This window comes from Furipterus horrens, unplaced genomic scaffold (assembly GCF_987537825.1).
Source record: "Furipterus horrens unplaced genomic scaffold, mFurHor1.1.pri manual_scaffold_2, whole genome shotgun sequence".
Classification (NCBI taxonomy): Eukaryota; Metazoa; Chordata; class Mammalia; order Chiroptera; family Furipteridae; genus Furipterus; species Furipterus horrens.
The window spans coordinates 75,729,236-75,750,099 of NW_028327172.1; the positions used below are offsets into that span (position 1 = coordinate 75,729,236).

The 20,864-nt window shown below is 35.9% G+C and overlaps 1 protein-coding gene across 3 annotated transcripts in view; it reads left to right on the forward strand.

Moving 5' to 3' along the window:
• Positions 1–2,990: 2,990 nt before the first annotated feature.
• The window catches only part of LOC150018849 (caspase-1-like), a 49,572-nt gene continuing 31,698 nt past the window's right edge, over positions 2,991–20,864 (forward strand). For all 3 annotated transcript variants that reach the window (XM_090267868.1, XM_090267869.1, XM_090267870.1), the window contains exons 1-5: positions 2,991–3,086; positions 4,346–4,612; positions 7,086–7,177; positions 14,474–14,647; positions 20,402–20,636. In XM_090267868.1, the coding sequence (XP_090123994.1) occupies positions 3,080–3,086; positions 4,346–4,612; positions 7,086–7,177; positions 14,474–14,647; positions 20,402–20,636 (775 nt within the window). In that variant the 5' untranslated portion in view covers positions 2,991–3,079. The remainder of the gene's footprint in view (positions 3,087–4,345; positions 4,613–7,085; positions 7,178–14,473; positions 14,648–20,401; positions 20,637–20,864) is intronic.

Here is a 20,864-nt window from a genome sequence, read left to right on the forward strand (position 1 = left end):
ATCTGGCCCAAAATGTTAATAGCGTTGCCAGATAAAACACTGAACAACAGTTAAATAACATATACTTTTCTTAATATAAAAAGATCCAAATACTTCAATAAATATCCTCCATAGAAAACTGGGGACATATTTAACCAGAATTCATGTTTCTTTTTAATACGTTAAATATTGTTAGCTATAAAGTACCTCATTAGCTCTTAACAAAAACTCCATGAATTGATGGTACATAAAATACTCCTATTTATAGTTTACAAAATGAGGCTCAGAAAGGTTAACTTATTTGCTCATGGTCATGGAGCTGGAAAGTGGAAAAGACGAGAGTTAGGATGCATCCATCACTTCACAGTTACTGCTCTCTGTTTTTTCATTTTTTTGGTAAGAACACTTGAGATCTATTCTCAGCAACTTTCAAGTCTCCAATACAGTACTGTAACTATAGTCACTATGCTGTACATTAACTCCCTAGAATTTACTTATCTTATAACTGAAAGTTTATGCCCTTTGCCCAACATTTCCTTATTTCCCCACCTCCTAAGGCCTGGCAACTAACAATTTACTCTATTTCTATGAGTTTAGAATTTTTAGATTTTACATATAACTGAGATCATATAGTATTTGTTTTCTCTGTCTGACTTATTTTACTTAGCATAATGCCTTCAAGATTTATTCATATTATCTCAAATAGCATAATTTCTTTCTCTTCTCTGTGTGTGTGTGTGTATATATATATATATATATATATATATATATATATATATATAATATTTTTTATCGGTTTAACTATTGATGGACATGTAGGTTGTTTCCATGTGAGGCTATTAGAAATAATGCTGCAATAAATTGGTGGTTCAGAAATTTTTTGAGTTAGTGCCTTCATTTCCTTCTAATGTATACCCAAGAATGGGATTGCTAAGTCACGTGGTAGTTCTATTTTTTATTTTTTTGAGAAACTTCCATGCTGTTTTCCAGAGTGGCTGTACCAATTTACATTCCCATTAATAGCGTGCAAGGGTTTTATTTTCTCTACATGTTGGTTCTTCTCTACATGGTATCTCTTATCATTTTAATAATAGTCATTCTAACAGCTGTGAGTTGATATCTCACTGGGGTTTTGATTTGCATTTCTCTGATGATTTGTGTTATCAAGGACCTTTTCATGTACCTGTGGGGCCTTTATATGTCATCTTTGGAAAAACTGTCTATTCAGGTCTTCTGTCTATTTTTAAATTATATTATTTGTGTTTTGCTATTGAATAGTATGAGTTTCTTATATATTTTGGATATTAACCCCTTAAACTAAAGGGGTTAATTAATAAAAAAATCTCAAATAACCAAAGTAATCTTGAGAAAGATCAAAGCTGGAAGGCTCACTCTTCCTAATTTCAAACTTTATTTCAAAGATATAATAAAAACTGTATGAGACTGGCATAAAAACAGACATAGATCAGCAAAACAGAAACAAGAACATAGACATGTATGATCAACTAATATTTGAAAGGGAAGTCAAGAATACTCCATATGAGGGGATAGTCTCTACCATAAGTGGTGTAGGGAAAGGTCATTGTGATAGAGGTTAACCTGACCAAAAGCAGCTCCAGAAAAGCTTAAGAGCTTGTTTCAGGGTAGGGGAAGGGTTGAAGGTACATAAAGCACTCACTCCTCTGTATAGGAATTTTCACTGTCTGAGCAGGAAAGTATGTTTTCTCTTTCAACACATGGGAAAACTGAGCTAGCCAAGGCTGATGTGCAATTCACTAAGTGCTGGAATTGTAAATTATTGCCGGAATAAATGTCCTTACCCCTTCCATGGAAAAAAAAAAAAATGACAGTGCTCATATTTAACACTTGTGAATAAAATGGAAAGGATTTGGTGTCATTCCTGATGAGCTTTGTGGTATTTTTCATGCCACAATTTGTGAGTTGTAATTGTGGTTTCCCATTTAATTGTAACTGGGCAGAATTTTTTTTTTTTAAATCAGAAGAATTCAATAAAAATACAAATGGTTCAGCAAAAATAAATAATAAATGGTGTAGGGAAAACTAGATATTCACATGCAAAAGAATAAAATTGAATTTCTCTTACACCACGGGCAAAAAATTAACTCAAAATGGATTAGTATTTACATGCAAGATCTGAAACTAAAACTCCTAGAAGAAAACACAGGGAACAAACTCTTTGACTTTGATTTTGGCAATGATTCTTTAGATATGACAATATGTAGCTGAGGAAGAGAATGCCCCCCTTCTGCCCTTCTTTAATTCGTATGGATAGATTAATAAAATTGACACAAAACTAGACTAACATAAATTTTAAAAAAAATTAAATACATGTGCATAGGAGAATCACAATATGATGTTCAGATCATAAAATGAGGTTCAAAGAAATGATAAAATTAGACACTTTTTAGACAAAAAAATAGTAAATTTGTGAGAAATTGATAGGACAAAGAAAGTTAGTGCTCATGAGAAGGGAATCTGCAAAAGGATTGGGTTTAAGTAGTAAATAATAAAGGCCTTACTGGGTTTGTTTATACAGCCTTTTTTGACTCTGGATTTAATAATCCTTTAATAAGGTTGTCTCAGCCCTCAGGCACAGGGAGGGCATCCATCACATGCAGAGTCATTTCCTGCATTTAGAGAGACAAACTAGCTAGAGCGTTCCTCTGACTCCTGCTTTTCAAGTGATTTTAATTCAAAATTATCAATATGACATTGAAGAATATCTTGAGGTGACCTGCTCCAACAACACCAAAAGCAAATGCAACAAAAGCAAAAATAATCAAGTGAGAGTAGGTCTAACTAAAAAACTTCAGTATTGCAAAGGGATCTCCAAAATAAAAAGGCAACCTACAGAATTCTTCCTCATTCTTTCGTAAGAAGGTATCCTGAGAGATGATATCAGGGTCTCATTTAAAAAAAAAAAAAGGCATGCCTATGTATATAGCCATTCATATGCACAATGCAATAGTTATGTCTCAAGATGTGAACAGGGCCTGCCCAACAAGAAAATCCTGATTGTTCTGAGTATTTGTTTTTCTTTGCTTTTTTCCTGATTCCTGAGAAGAGAGCCACGAATATCATGGCTGGTAATGTTTTGTTTTGTTTTATTAGGTTGTATTAATGCAGGTGTCCTGGGAGTCTGGGGAACTGAGGGTCCATGACCCCACTCTGGGTTTTTGGCTTCCTGCAGGGTAGAATTCAAATATAAGACAGCACAGAGTTTAAAGTGAAAGTGAGTTTATCAGTGAAGCAGTGAGACAGAGAATGGGCTACTTCGTGGGCAGAGAAGCCCCTATTTAGTAGAATTTTCTACTTTTATTATGTTCATTAATTAAGGGGTAGAGTATTCAATTAAAGAAAGGAATATTCAGGACCTTCCCAGGGAAATGGGTGATTTCTTGGAGGAGCTTCATTGACTATTTTTGTCTTTATATCTTCTTCCCATTTCCATTTCTTTCCATTTCTAGCTGGGTGTGTTGTATAGCATGATAATGTATTACAATGAATGTGTATTGAAACTAAGGGTCAACCTAAAGTGAAATTAGTCCTTATGTTGATTGAGCCGGTATCTGTCTATTTTTAGCCATAAATCTGGGGATGGGTGGAGGGTGAGCTGGTCTTCTTGAAGCTCCTGCAGCTGTTCTGCCATATAACTTTATCTCAGTATCTTTAGAGGATATATCTTGGGGATAAAATAGATTTAATTTTTTTTTTTTACTAGGTTTTGTCTAGTTTGTGTGAGCAATATTTAGTTGGAAAAGAAAGGAAGATGTTTTTGTTTCATCAATATTCTTTCATGTTTTGAGGTATGAACCATAAGCTAGCTAAGTTTTTTGGTGTTTCAGAGGGAAAAGTAAGCAGCATGAAAGTATGGCCTTATTTTCTGAGGTTTTGTGTCTGTGCATGAGTGTATTTTCCCTGAATGCCCAAATATCCAAATATGATTGAAGTTCAGAATCTGCATGGCAAGATCACCATGGGCTATTGTTCCTAAGTAAGAGAATAAAGATGACATGAATGTGACCATTATTGATTCTGTTTTCCACAAACATAATCATCAGAGTAATAGCTCCTTGAGTCCTACCTGTAACTCACCAAAGCAAAACAATGAGAACAACTTGGATAAGCTCAGCTTTACTCTGACATTGCTGGGTTAAAATTCTGGGAGTGGGCACCCATGGGCTTATAAAAAAATGGAAGTGATCTTGGATACAGTAAATAATCCATTTTTGGAACATTTAACCTATAAAGAAGAAATACAGAAAAAAGAGTATCTCAGTTACTGAGGTAACAGTGATGTTTCTTAACTTGTTTATAAGTCTCAACCTTTTTGTGTTCCCAACAGATAAGAGACTAACTGAAAAAAGAAAAATATTCATTAATTCAGTATCTGAAGATACACTTAATAAGTTGCTGGATGATGTCCTAAGTGAAAAGGTGCTAAACCAAGAGGAGAGCGAAAAAATAAAAAAGGGAAGTGTTACAACTATAGCTAAGGCCCGTGACTTGATTGACTTCGTGGTTCCCAAAGGGCCCCATGCCAGCCAATTATTTATAGGCTATATCTGCAAAAGAGATTCCACTCTTGCTTCCAAGTTGGGATTTTCTTCAGGTGAGATTCCTCAATTTTGTGTAAAGGGTGTCTCAATTTGCCCTTGTAGCTTGGCATTCAGTATCTGCTTTCTTACTGACTTGCTAAATAATAAATAATTCATTAGCTTTTAACCTCATATGTCCTCAACTGTAGGCTCCCATTCATTTTCTTCAGATGAGGCTGACCTGCTCCCTCTGTTCTTCCTTAGTCCCTGCAAAATTTTCCCAGTTCTCTGCTTTATGTCCAGACCATATCTTACTCTTAAAGTATTTTTCTATTATAGGAAAGTAATTTAATTCTATAAAATAGCTTGGAAAACTTCATTCTAATCTTCCTAAGTAAATAAAAGACAAAAACCTTTATTTTGGTCATTGACAGTAGGCTCTTATAGTTCATGAAGGCTCTTGAAGAAAAATTAAAAGCAGTTTCCCAGCCCCTACTCTTTACTTACTTGATTTATATATGTTTTTAATATTTCTCTGACCACATGCGTCTCCTCTACCTAAAATACAATAAATAACTAAATTTTTCCAATAATGATAGAACCAACATGTCATCTCTTCTACAAAAGCAAAGGGTCATTGTTTTTCTTAATTTTTTTTACAGCTGGATATCCTAGAAACATTTCTCATAGTCTTCACTGTGCCAAATCCAAATCTGTTTCTTCAGAAAAGATACTAAATACTAATGGCAATAGTGAAAGTAATAAGGTACAAAATAGAGCACTTAATAAAATGACTTTCCATAACTTGAAAAATGTTACCATCCCATATTACTAAGGCCAAAGTCCACAATTCCTAATTTGGCACTTATTCTGGCTCTCTAATCCAGCTTCTATCTCATTTTGCATGGCTCTCCATGTTACATTGTGTTCCTCCTAATAGAACACACTCATTCTTTTTTAAAAGGCCTTGTACTAGGATCCACACTCAGTTTATAAAACAACTTAGGTCAAAATTTAACCTGAATTTTTAAAACTCACCAATTCATTAATTTATTCATATATTTGTCAACAAAAACTTTGAGTAACTATTGCCAGTTATTCTTTTTCACCTTGGGTATTTATAACTTTAAAATGAGACTCACATAGATTTGACTTGAGTGAGGAGGAGATAGTAATTAGAAATAAAAAATAATTAACATGTTTGTAGAGATTGATAAAAGCTACAAAGAAAAACAAAAGATGACAATGGGATAGGTTAGACTAGAAGATGGCTGGAATGCTACCCACATTAGGTAGTCAGTTAAAGTTATGCTACTGCTGTGAATGACAAAAGCCAGTTTTATGTAAGTCTAGGGGAAAAGAAAACACAAATAGGGAGGATGGTAAGTGCAAAGGTCTCAAGCAGCAATAGGAATGAGTTGTTTGAGAAACACTGAAAAACTAGATATTGTAAGCAAGAATAGAACGAAGTTAAGTTTGAGCAGTGACCTGATCATATAGATTTTCAAATGGCATGTTCAAGTCACATGGACATTATTTTAACTGTGATGAAAAGCCACTGGAGTGTTTCATTCAGTGCAGTATAATTTCCCAGAAGGCAAAGTTAATTCAAGGATGGAGGAATTGTTAACATTTTAAGTGTCTCCTCAGAGAAGAGATTGTAACTTGTTTGATGATGTATATGATTATGATTTAAGTTGTATTCTTGAGGATATTTATGTTGGTATTTTTGCAGAATTTTTTCTCTTGAGCACATTGAACTAAGGCAGAAAGTACAATGGATAAACTTCGGAATTGAAGAAAGAGAAAAAGTCCTATGTGCCTTTTTTAAAGACCATTCTGGTCATTATTAGGGAAATGGAATGGAGTAAGATAAGAGTAGATGTGCAAAAGTAAAATTCAGGCTGTTTTAGTGATCCATATGAGAGAATATTGGTGCTGGGAATGTGAACATATCAGTGTGGAGGTGAGGACTTATGTATATGATACATTTTGATGTAGACTTAACAGAATATGCTGATGGAAGGGATCAGGGGATGAAATGGGTAGAGGGTGAGGGAGATAGTGGAATCAATAAAACCTCTAGGTGTACAGCTTGGGCAAATGAGTAAATAGTAGTGTCATTTATTAAGAAGCAGGAACATGAGAGAAAATCATTTAGGAGGACTTTATTAGACCTTCTTTCCGTCTAGTCTTTACTAAGTAGTCACATGCATACATTTCTGCATCTTGGGTAGAACTCATAATTAAATAAGTTTCCTCACAAAAAAGCTATCTCTGTTGCCTGGCCATAATTCACCTCTGTTTACAAAATGTTGGACAAAATTATGACACTTACAAGCTAAGATATCTTCTTGCAAAATTTTCTTCCATCTTTTAATAGAATAAGTGCCTTTCTCTAATTGTTTCTATGGTGATATAGGGTATAGGGCCCAATAATAAAGCCATTTACCAGATACCACAATTCTAATTATACCATGTGTTTAAAACTCTTACAGAACCTCTATAACAATCATTATTATATCACATGTTTTAAAACTTGTACAGAAGCTCCTGCAACATCCGAAGAATCCATAGACCAACTCAAGCTTTGTCCTCGTGAAAAATTCCTGGAACTATGCCAAAAGGACACTAGAATGGTAAGATAATCAATGCATGGAATAAGGGTAAAATGAAGTGGAAATGTTCCTTACATAATTTTTTCAAGTGATGTCTTAAGCCACTAAAATAATTAATAATGCCCTGGCTGGTGTGGCTCAGTGGACTGAGTGCTGACATATGAACTGAAAGGTTGCCAGTTTGATTCCCAGTCAGGGCATATGCCTGGGTTGTGGGCCGGGTCCCCAGCTGGGGGCACATGAGAGACAACCACATATTGATGTTCCTCTCCCTCTCTTTTTTCCTCCCTTCCCCTTTCTCTAAAAATAAATAAATAAAATGTTTTACAAAATAAACTAATAAATAATTATAGATAGGTAATTTCATGTTATTAAGAGAATTAGATAGGTAATAATGAGTTAATAATGCTACAATGTATTATTAAACTGACATACCCCTTATACAGACATGTAGGTTTAATTATGATCAACAGAGAGGGAAGATGGTGGAGGAGTGAGGGGAGGCTGCACTCTCAGGCTCCTGACACCTGTCTGTAGTTTGGACTAATTGCAGACAGAACATTTCAGTGAGCAGCTGGACACTGGCAGGAGTTGAGCCTTGGCACTGCTGAATTAGAGAAAAACATCTGGGAACAACCTGTTTAGTGAGGATAGTGGAAGAAAAAGGAATGAAACGGGATTCCTGACTGAGGTGGCTGCCTGAGCTGCGGCTGAAAGGACACAAAGGCTTTTTGGTGACCACAGGCTTCCCCAGGGGGGAGTCAGGAGGAAAGCGGATCTCTGCCCGCTGGCAGAGACGGAACTCGACCAGGCGGCATTGGCGCTGGAAGACGGGAGACAGCGTGCTGCTGAGCAAGTGAAATTGTAATTTTTCCTTTATATTTTTCTCTTGTGAACTGCGGAGAGGTGGGGAAAGTTTGGGGGTGATAGGACATTCTTGAGGAGCGCAGGTGTAGGAGTGCACTCACCCACTCCCCAGCCCTCCCCTTGGGTTGCGGGCGCAGATAGGGAAGTGTCCTCATTCACTGGCCCAGGTACGCAAGGCCATGAGTCCAGGTGCCCCTCGGACACACCCCAACAGACATAAGATCAGTGCCCCAACGGGTGCAGGGAGGGCCTACTGGATACACAGAAGACTGTGCGCAGTCGCCCCTGGCCAGCTCCAGTGGGTGCCAGGCCCGAGTGCCAGGCCAGAGTGCAAAGCATTTGCTCAGGCTCTGCTTGTGCCTGCCCAGGCGGGTGCAGGAATGGTGGGCGTCTGCGGCACCGGAACTGCAGGCAGCAGTGACTCACCAGCACTCACTTCTACTGAGCACAAGTGTTCGGGGCCCCGCCCTAAGAGGCGAGAGACCAACTCCCAGATCGCTGCACGGCAGGCCTGAGGCAAGCTCTCAGGCTGCCTTACCGTCTCACAGGCGTGCCTGCAAGGACACCTTGGCTAGCTCCAACAGGCACTGAAGGAACGCGCAGTGTGAGGGCCCACTGCTGCAAGGAACAGGAACCTCTGACCCACTTCATTAGACCAGCTGTGGATACAGAAAAACAAACAACACACGAAGGCTGAACTGACATCTCCACAAAAGAATTAAAGATAAAGTGGATAGAGTGACTCTCAATCAACTAGCCAGAAGGAAGATCCTAACAAAAAGCATCTGAAATATAACCAGACAGCATAAACAAACGACATAAAAGGTACGCCAAGAACATCAGGCTCAGAAGATCAAAGAGACTGCACCACTGAAACCCTTAGATCTACCATAAAGAATCTCATACCACAAAGGTGGGAAGGCAAAGCAGACAATCCAAGTAACAAAAACAAACAAGAAGAATCCAACATGGTAAGATGCAGAAACAACCTCTCAATGAAAAGGAAAGAGGAATCCCCAGAAAGAGAGGTAGATGGAATAGACATAGCCCAAATGTCAGACATGGAATTCAAAACAATGGTGGTGAAGAAGCTCAATATACTCAACAACCTTAAAAACAACTATGACAGCCTCCAAGGAAGTTACCAACAGCTCCAAGAAAATTACAGGGAACTTGCAGAGAACTACACCAGCATAAAAAAAAGACATAGAAACTATCAACAAGAACTAGGAAGAAATGAAGAATGCAATCTCTGAACTGAAAAACACAGTAGAATCAGGCAAAAACAGACTAAACGAAGCAGAGGATCGGATTAGTGAGTTAGAAGATAACGTAGGAAAAAATTCTCAGATGAGAGAGCAAAATAAAAAAAGATTAAAAAAGTATGAAGAAGAGGTAAGGGAGTTACAGGATAGCATAAGGAAGAACAATATAAGAGTAATTGGAATTAAAGAGGGATCAGAAGAACAAGGAATAGGTAAACTGAGAGGAGAAATAGTGACAGAAAATTTTCCCAACCTGATGAGAGAAAAAGTTATGCAAGTCCAGGAAGCACAGAGAGTTCCAATAAAGAGGAACCCCCAAAACCCACTCCAAGGCACATCATAGTTAAAATGGCAACATTCCAAGACAAAGAGAGAATCCTAAAAGCAGCAAGAGAAAAACAGCAAATAACTTACAAGGGAGCTCCAATAAGGCTATCAACAGATTTCTCAACAGAAACACTACAAGCCAGAAGAGAATGGTCAAAAACATTTCAAGCAATGAAAAACAGAGGCCTACGACCAAGAATACTCTATCCAGCAAGGCTCTCATTCAAAATAGAAGGTGAAATAAGGAGTTTCTCAGACAAAGGAAGACTAAAAGAATACATCTCCACCAAACCAGCATTGCAAGAGATGCTAAAGGGAATATTCCAAGAAAAAGGAAGAGAAAAAACAAAAAAAAGAGTAGAGGAACAGAGGTACAAAAAGAAATGAATAACTACACGTCAATAATAACCTTAAATGTAAATCGATTAAATGCTCCCATTAAAAGACACAGGGTAACGTAATGGATAAGAGAACAGAACCCACATATTTGCTGTCTACAAGAAACACACCTCAAAACAAAAGATTTACATAGACTGAAAGTAAAGGGATATAAAAAAATATTCCAAGCAAACGGACCCGAAAAAAAAGCTGGGGTAGCAGTCCTCATATCAGACAAAACGGATTTCAAAGCAAGGGCAATAAAAAGAGACAAAGAATGACATTTCATAATACTTAAATGAACAATCCATCAAGAAGATATAACACTGATAAACATATATGCACCCAACATAGGAGCACCCAAATACGTAAAGAAAATACTAGAAGACCACAAAAAGGATATTAACAACCACACACTCATAGTAGGGGATTTCAGCACTCCATTATCAACAATAGACAGATCATTGAAGCAAAGAAACACCAAGGATATACAGGCATTGAACAACACACTAAACCACATGGACTTAACTGATATATATAGAACTTTTCACGCCAAAGAAGCAAAATATACATTTTTTCAAAGGCACATGGGATATTTTCAAAGATAGACCACATAATAGGACACAAAACAAGCCTCAACAAATTCAAGAAAATTGAAATCATATCAAGCATGTTTTCAGACCACAATGCCTTGAAACTAAAAATCAACCTCAGAGAAAAAAAATCAAAGACATCCAAACTCATGGAGAATGAATAACACGCTATTAAATAATGAATGGGCTAACAATGACATCAAAGAGGAAATCAAGAAATTTCTAGAAACTAATGATAATGAACACACAACAGCCCAAAACCTATGGGACACAGCAAAAGCAGTCCTAAGAGGGAAGTTCATAGCAATACAGGCATATCTGAAAAGGATAGAAGAATCTCAAATAAAAAATCTAACCACAATGCTACAAGAACTAGAAAAACAACAAACAAAGCCTAGGGCAAAAAGAAGAAAGGAAATCATCAAGATCAGAGCAGAATTAAACGACATAGAGACTAAACAAACAATCCAAAAAATCAGCAAAACTAGGAGCTGGTTCTTTGAAAAAATAAAGAAAATCAAAAAGCCTCTAGCCAGACTCATCAAGAAAAAAAGAGATAAGACCCAAATAAACAAAATCAGAAATGAAAGAGGAGAAATCACAACTGATACCTCAGAAATACAAACAATTGTAAGAAATTACTACAAACAACTGTATGGAAAGAAATTTGAAAACCTAGAAGAAATGGACAAATTTCTAGAAACATATAACCTTCCAAAACTGAATCAAGAAGAAGTAGAAAGTCTCAACAGACCAATAACAAAGAAGAAATTGAAACAGTAATCAAAAATCTCCCTGCACACAAAAGCCCTGGACTGGATGGCTTCACAGGCGAATTTTACAAAACATTTAGGGAAGAACTAACTCCTACCCTCCCCAAACTATTCCAAAAAATCCAAGAAGAGGGAAAAATTCCAAACTCTTTCTATGAAGCCAGTATTACCCTAATCCCCAAACCAGGTCAAGACACAACAAAGAAAGAAAACTACAGGCCAATATCACTGATGAACATAGATGCTAAAATCCTCAACAAAATATTGGCAAACAGGATCCAGCAATACATCAAAAAGATCATACACCATGATCAAGTGGGATTCATCCCAGGGATGCAAGGATGGTTTAATATTCACAAATCCGTAAATATAATACATCATCTAAACAAAATGAAAGACAAAAATCACATGATCATATCTATAGATGCAGAAAAAGCATTTGATAAAGTACAACACCCATTTATGATGAAAACACTCAGCAAAATGGGAATAGAGGGAGCATACCTTAACATAATTAAGGCTATATATGAGAAGCCTGAAGCCAACATCATACTCAATGGACAAAAACTGAGAGCATTCCCCCTGAAATCAGGAATGAGACAAGGCTATTTACTCTCTCCACTTCTATTCAACATAGTGTTGGAAGTCCTAGTCACAGCAATCAGACAAGACAAAGAAATAAAAGGCATCCAAATCGGGAAAGAAGAAGTAAAACTATCGCTATTTGCAAATGACATGATAGTATACTTAGAAAACCCTATAAACTCCACTAAAAGACTACTCGATATAATAAGTGAATTTGGCAAAATAGCAGGGTATAAAATAAACATACAGAAATCTAAGGCATTTCTGTACACTAACAATAAAATATTAGAGACAAAGGCAAAAAAGAAAATACCATTTACTATAGCAACAACAAAATAAAATACGTAGGAATAAACTTAACCAAAGAGATAAAAGACCTGTACACTGAAAATTACACAACAATGAAGAAAGAAATTAAGGAAGATATAAATAAATGGAAGCAAATACCATGTTCTTGGATGGGAAGAATCAACATCATCAAAATGGCCATACTACCCAAAGCAATTTACAGATTCAATGCAATCCCTATTAAAGTACCAATGACATATTTCACTGACCTAGAACAAATCCTCCAAAAATTCATATAGAACCAAAAAACACCCCGAATAGCAAAAGCAATCTTGAAACAGAAGAACACAGCAGGAGGAATCACGATACCAGACATCAAACAATACTACAAAGCCACTGTGATCAAAACAATCTGGTACTGGCATAAGAACAGACACATAGATCAGTGGAACAGAATAGAAATCCCAGAAATAAACCCAGGCCTCTATGGTCAACTAATATTTGATAAAGGAGGAAGGAACATAAAATGGAGTGAGAAGAGCCTCTTTAACAAATGGTGCTGGGAGAACTGGACAGGGACGTGCAAAAAAAATGAAACTAGACCACCAACTTATACCACACACAAGAATAAACTCAAGATGGATTAAAGACTTAAATGTAAGCTGTGAGACCATAAAAGTCCTAGAAGAAAACATAGGCAGGAAACTTTCAGATATCCCACGTAACAATATCTTCATGGATACATCTCCTAAAGCAAGAGAAATAAAGGAAAAAATTAACAAATGGGACTACATCAAACTAAAGAGTTTCTGCTCAGCCAAAGAAAACATCAGCAAGATGAAAAGGAAACCAACCATATGGGAAAACATATTTGCCAATGATATCACAGACAGGGGACTGATCTCCAAAATATATAAAGAGCTTATACGACTCAACATCAAGAAAACAAAAAACCCAATTAAAAAATGGGCAAAGGACCTGAAAAAACACTTCTCCAAAGAGGACATACAGAAGGTCCATAGGCACATGAAAAAATGCTCAACATCATTGGCCATCAGAGATATGCAAATAAAAACCACAATGAGATACCACTTTACACTTTTCAGAATGGCCATCATCAACAAATCAACAAACAGCAAGTGCTGGCGAGGATGTGGAGAAACAGGAACCCTACTGCACTGTTGGTGGGAATGCAGACTGGTGCAGCCACTATGGAAAACAGTATGGAAATACCTCAAAAAACTAAAAATGCAACTGCCTTTTGAACCAGCGATTCCACTGCTAGGATTATACCCAAAAAATCCTAAAACCCTAATTCAAAAAAACTTATGCACCCTTATGTTCATAGCAGCCCTGTTTACAATAGCTAAATGCTGGAAACAGCCTAAGTGCCCATCTGTAGATGAGTGGCTCAAAAAACTGTGGTATATTTACACAATGGAATACTATGTAGCAGAAAGAAAGAAGGAACTCTTGTCATTTGCGACAACATGGATGGAACTAGAGAGAATTATGCTTAGTGAAATAAGCCAGGCAAAGAAAGTAAAATACCATATGATATCACCTAATATAGGAAACTAAAGAGCAATACAAACAAACGAACTAAATAGGACAAAGAGTAGAATAGTAGTCAGTAGGGGGGAGGGCGGAGGGAGAGAAAGGGGAAGGGTCTAATCAAGGAACTTGTATAAATGACTCATGGACATGGACAATGGGGAGGGATATGATTGTGGGAGAAGAGATGGGCTGGGTGGGGGGAGCCATGGGGAAAAAATGGGACAACTGTAATTGAAAAACCAAAAAATAAAAGAAAGAAAAAGAAATAAAAATATAAAAAAATAATTATGGTCACCATAGACAAGTAGGCGGAGAATGTTTTTAATATTCAAAATATTTGAAATGGATTTTAAATATTAGATATTTTGGTTAAATGTAAAAAAGGCAAGAAGGAAAGAGAGACAATATTCTAGTGCACTCCATAAAACCATTCCATAAAATGCCCACATCTGCTCTTGTTCACCACTTTCGGATTTCACTCTTTTAATCACACCCAAGTTAGAGTCCATTATCCATTTCCCACTGCTTTCTTCAGAAATTCTATCTTCTATCAATTAGTAGAGAGTAAAGTATTAGCAAAAGTTAGAAGACAAACAATGGTTGTCATATTCTTGAGAGAGTAACTGACTATGCTGTGGAAATGAGGAAAAATTATGATGTATTTAACTTGTCTTTGTTATGCAGATTTATCCAATAAAAGAGAAGGAGGGCCGCACTCGTCTGGCCCTCATCATCTGTAACGCTGAGTTTCACTACCTCCCAAGGCGTAGTGGGTCCAACCATGACATCATTGGAATGAAGAAGCTGCTCGAGGACCTGGGCTACAGTGTGCATGTGAAAGAGAATCTCACAGCCAGAGTAAGAGTCACTTTCCTGTGTAGTACATATAAACCCATATGCTCATATACCTTTAATAGCTAGCTTTGTGATATGGGGCCATTTATTTAAATTCTCTGGAACTTGCTTTATTAAATTTCAAAATAAAAAAGTTAAAGGTGGTATCTATAATTATCTGTGCTCCCTTTGAGTGGTATATGTGTACTCATATCTTTCAGCCACAATGCTGTGATTATTAGTGTGGTTATTTTTATTATTTTTAAACCAAAAACTGCTCACTTGACTTTGTGTAGGACACACACACAACCACACTTCGTTCCAGAGTGTGGTGATGTGGTGATAGCTGGAGGAGGAAATCCATCACCCAGAAGGCACTGTAGTCATAGAGGACACAGCCAGTGACAGAACAGTGGTAACACTGGGGTATGAGGCATGTGGAGGGGTAGAGTGTCCCAACTCCTCTCTTCTACGGCTCTCCAATTACCTCAGATCTTCTGCTAGTGCCTCCTATTGGCCAAACACAATTTGAAGTTTATTGACAAGAAAGCTCAGCCTGGTCTATGATCCAAAGAGCCACCAAATAAAAAAGATAAGAGCAATATATGGGTTCAGGGTTTGAAAGTAAAAATAAGCAACAGAACAGAGTGACATCAGAGAAGGTAGAGGACTACAAAGTGCCAGAACTCCATCACGCTCTTCACCTGCAGAACAAATGTACTGACAGAAACAGTCTGAAGTAACTACTATGGGATTCTGGAGTTTATTTGAACACTTACAACTTCCAGGGAAGATCTTGACTAAGTGGACACTAATTTCAATCAGTTTTAGCTGTGAGAACAGTGGTGAATACCCATTGCTCATTCTCCAGTCCTGTGGCAGGCAGCTGTGGGGACTACAACCTACATTTATGGTGTCGCCCAATTCATCCAGCATCAACAATAAGGACATTCTCCTCCGAATATTAGGGTCTGTGTTCTGATGGTATTGCTGCTTTAGGCTACTGTGTGGTGGACACAGAATTGGATGCCATTGCTTCAATCCCCACAAACTAAACTGGATTCCAGAATATTTAAAGGAGCTGTACCTGTTTGTTTGTTATTGACATTCATAAACAACTGTGAATATGGGAGAATTTAGAAAACTATACTCAGGTATTCAGAAAGGACCTAGGAAAACCGAGCTTTCACCTCACACTAATATCTGGCACAGAGATGCACTAAAATAACAACAACAACAACAAAGCTGCAAATCCTGGGGTAAGAGAAGCTGAGTTCAAAATTATATAAAATTAAAATATCCAGTTTTTAACAAAAAATCACAATGCACATGAGGAAGCAGGAAACCACAGACCATTCAAAAGAATACACTATAAGGAAAAAATATCATTTATGAGAAAGCCCAGATGGCAGACTTATTAATAAAAACTTTAAATAACTATCTTAAAGATGCTACAAAGGCTAAAGAAAGACATTGTCAAACACAGGAATAAGATATATGAACAATGTAAGAATATCAATAAGGAGATGAAAATTATGAAAAGAAATCAAAAAGAAATTCTGGAGTTGAAAAGTGTAACTAAGTGGAATAGAAAAACAAGTGTGAAAAATCAATTAAACTAAAATTTGGTTCTTAAAAAAATTCAACAAAATTGACAAACCTTTAGCTAAACTGACAAAGAAAAAAAGATTCAAATAAATAAAATCAGAAATGAAAGAGGAGACTACTCCTGTACTTATGGAAATAAAGACAGATTATAAGAGTACTGTACTATAAATTGTTGTTAACATAAACAAGTGAATAACTTAGATGATGTAGAAATTCTTAGAAACATACAATCTAATAAGACTAAATCATGAAGATACAGAAATTCAAAAATAACCTATACCACTAAGAAGATTAAATTATTAATAAAAGAAAAAAGCAAGACCTTGTAACAAATAAAAATCCTGGACCAGATGTCTTCATTTGTGAATACCAGCAAACATTTAAAGAATTAACACCAGCCCTTCTCAAAATCATTTAAAAATAATGAAGAGAAATGAACAGTTCCTAACATTCTACAAGGTCAGAACTACTCTGATATAAAACTAGATAAAGACATCACAAGAAAAAAATTACATGGTAATATCCCTGATGAATATAGATGTAAAATTCTCAGCAAAATAATATTGAATGGAATATTAAAAGGGTATTTACCCTTGCAGGTAGGAGTTTTTGCAATAATGTAAGAGTCTTTCAACATAAAAAAACAATTAGTGTAATAAATCATATTAATAAAACGAAGGGGAGAAAACACATAATCTCAACTGGTACATAAAATTATGTATGACAAAATCCAACATTCTTTCATGATAAAAACTTTCAGAAAACTAGGAATAGAGAAATTTTCTCAGCATGATAAAGGGTATTTATGAAAAACTCCATGATGAGAGGCTGAAATATTTCCCACTGAGATCAGAAAAATACAAAGGTAACTGTTTCCATTGCTGCTATTTAACATCATGATAGACATTCTAGACAAAGCTATTAAACATAGAAAATACAAATTGTAAATGAAGAGGTAAAATTATCTCCATTCACAGATGACATATTCTATATATAGAAAATCCCAAAGAATTCACAAGAAATCTACTGGACTAATAACCAAATTCATCAAATTTGCAGGGTAGAAGATCAACACACACACAAATTAGTTGTTTCTCTACACCAGCAATCAATACCTGAAAAGAAAATTATAAAAGCCATTTTATTTACAGTAACACCTAAAATATATACTTAAGAATAAATCTAACAAAGGAGGTGAGAGCCTTGTACACTGAAAACTATAAAACAGTTTATGAAAGAAATTAAGGAAGATCTAAATAAGTAAAAATATAACCTATTTTCATAACAATATTGTTAAGATGTTGATACTACCCAACATGATCTAAGGATGCAATAAAATGTTCACCAAATTCCAACAGTTCTTTTTTTTTTTTAGAAATAGAAAAGCCAGTCCTCAAATCATACAGAATTTAAAGGATAACCAAATAACCAAAGCTATTTTGAAAAAGGATAAAGTTGTAGGACTCATTCTTTTCAACTTTGACGTGTACTACAAAGTTACAGTAACTAATACAATATCATACTGGCATAAGGACAGACATATAGGTCAATGGAATATAATAGAGCATCCAGAAATAAACCCTCATATGTATGGTTAATTGATTTTCAACAAGGGTGCAGAGACTATTGAAAAGGGGATAATAAGTCAACAAGGGTGTTGGGAAAATAGGATATACACAAACAAAAGGATAAAATTGGAACTTTACATCATATATAAAATTAATTCAAAATGGGTCAAAGAGCTAAATGGTAAAACTCTTAGTAGAAAACCTTGGATAAAATCTTCATAACATCAGATTTGGAAACAACTTCATGGAAGGTCAAACACACATAAAAGCATGTAATAAAAGGAAAAAGTAGCTAAAGTAGACTTTTGAAAATTAAGAACTTTTTTGCCATAAAGCATACAATCAGGAAAGTGAAAGATAACATATTCAATGAGACAAAATGGTTACATATCTTATATCTAATAAGGGACTAACATTCATAATAGATAAAACTCTTCTAAAATTCAACAACATTTGTAATTTTTGCCCATTGAATATGATGAATATGATGCTGGCAGTGGGTTTGCCATATATGACCTTTATTATGTTGAGGTATTTTCCCTCTATTCCCACATTGCTGAGAGTTTTTATCATAAATCAGTACAGGATTTTATCAAATGTTTTTTCTGCATCTATTGATATGAACATGTGGTTTTTATCCTTCATTTTGTTTATGTGGTGAATCACATTTATTGATTTGTGAATGTTGTACCAAACTTGCATTCCTGGAATAAATCCCACTCGATCATGTTGTATGATCTTTTTGATGCATTGCTGTATTCAGTTTGCTAATATTTTGTTGAGGATTTTAGTGTCTATGTTTATCAGGGATATTCGCCTATAATTATCAGAGAAATGCAAATTAAAACCACAATGGGGTATCATCTCACACCTGTCAGAATGGCTATCAACAAACAAGTGCTGGTGAGGATGTAGAGAAAGGAGAACCCTTTTGCACCATTGGTAAGAATGCAGATTGGTGCAGCCACTGTGGAAAGCAATATGGAGATACCTCAAAAAATTAAAAAGGATCTGCCTTTTGATTCAGCAACCCCACTTCTGGGAATATATCAGAAGGAACCCAAAACACTAATTTGAAGGAACATAAGCACCCGTATGTTCATTGCAGCATTATTTATGATTGCCAAGATATGGAAGCAGCCCAAGTGTCTGTCATTAGAAGAGTGGATAAAACAACTATGAGACATTTGCACAATGTAATACTACTCAGCCGTAAAAAGAAGAAGAAGAAGAAGAAGAAAATTTTACCCTTTGCAATAGTATGGATGGACCTGGAACATGTAATATTAAGTGAAATAAGCTAGTCAGAGAAAGAAAAATACAATATGATTTCACTCATATGTGGAATTTAATGAACAAACTTAATTAATAAGCAAAATAAGGACTGATTCATAGATGGAGAGCATCATGTCAGCTAAGGGAGGAGGTAGAGGTTAGGGGCTGGAAGGATTCAGCAGAAAGAGAAAGAGTGTATGAACTTAAACTATGGTGGAGTGACTGAGCCAGGGAGGAGGATATAAGGGGGCTAAATGGTAATGGAGAAACTACAATAATTTTTTTAACTCAATGACAACAACAAAAATACAAACAACTCAATTCAAAAATTGGCAAAAGATTTGAATAGTCATTTTTCTAAAAGAGATATACAAATGTCCATCTATTATGGAAGTTCAAGTCAAAGAAACAATGAGATAGCTCTGCACACCCATTAGATGGGCCATTAGAAACATAGACACACACACAATTATAGGCATTGACAAGGATGTGGTAAAATTGGTAACCTGTGTGTTATTGGTAGAAATGTGGAATAGTGCAGCCAGTGTGGAACACAGTTTGGCAGTTTCTCAAAATGTTATCCTACTATACAACTCATCAATATATATTCCTAGTTATATACCCAAAATAACTGAATGCAGGGATTTGAACAGGTATTTGAATATAGTTGTTCACAAAAGCATTAATCACAGTAGCTAAAAGGCAGAAACAATCCAAGTGTCCATCAACAAATTAATGAATAAATAAAATGCAGTCTATACTTAAAATAGAATATTATTCAGCCATAAAAATGAATAAAATTTTGATATATGAATGGGCCTTAAAAGAAGTATATTTATTGAAATAAGTCAGACACAGAAGAGCAACAACCATTATATAAGTCCACTTATCTGTACTTAGAATATTCATATTCATAGAAAAAGATAACAAAATAAGGTATACTCAGGGTTAAGAGATGGGACAATCTGGGCTTATTGTTTGATAGGTACAGAGGTATTGTTGAGGATAATGAAAAGTTTTCTGTAAAATAACTGTGATGTTTATAGAACACTGTGAATATATTTTATGTCACTCAATTGTACCTATGAATGTTCAAAATGATAATTACTATATTATGTATATTGTGAAATATTTGCCAGAATTATTCTAGTAACTGTGACATTAACAACAACAACAGCAAAATAATAATAATGGCCACTCTGAGCATCTTCTATATATCAGTCACTATAAAGTGCCAGGCAGTTGTCACATATTCTTTCTTTTCCCCAAAGCATCATGGTAGAAAGGGGTATTATGATCTGATGTTTAATGGTTTTCTCTCTTTCAGGAGATGGAATCAGAGCTGGAGGAATTTGCTGCCCACCCAGAGCACAAGACCTCAGACAGCACATTCTTGGTGTTCATGTCTCATGGCATCCTGGATAGAATCTGTGGGACCCTGCATAATAATGAAAAATCAGATGTGCTGCCTTATGACTCTATATTTCAGATTTTCAACAATCGAAACTGCTGCCATCTTAAGGATAAACCCAAGGTCATCATCATCCAGGCCTGCAGAGGTGGTGAGTTCTGATGGGGTCTACAAGTCAGGAAAGCATGTCTCATGCAAGGTTTCACTGGGTGTTTTATATCTAATGAAAACAATCTTGTGCTTCACTTTTGGGCAATTATACCAAATACACATCTTTGGAGAAAATACCTAGCGATGACAATTGAGAAACTGCTACACAAATAAATATAAGTGTAATCCACTGTCAGTGAACTATAGCAAGTGATGATGATATTAATGC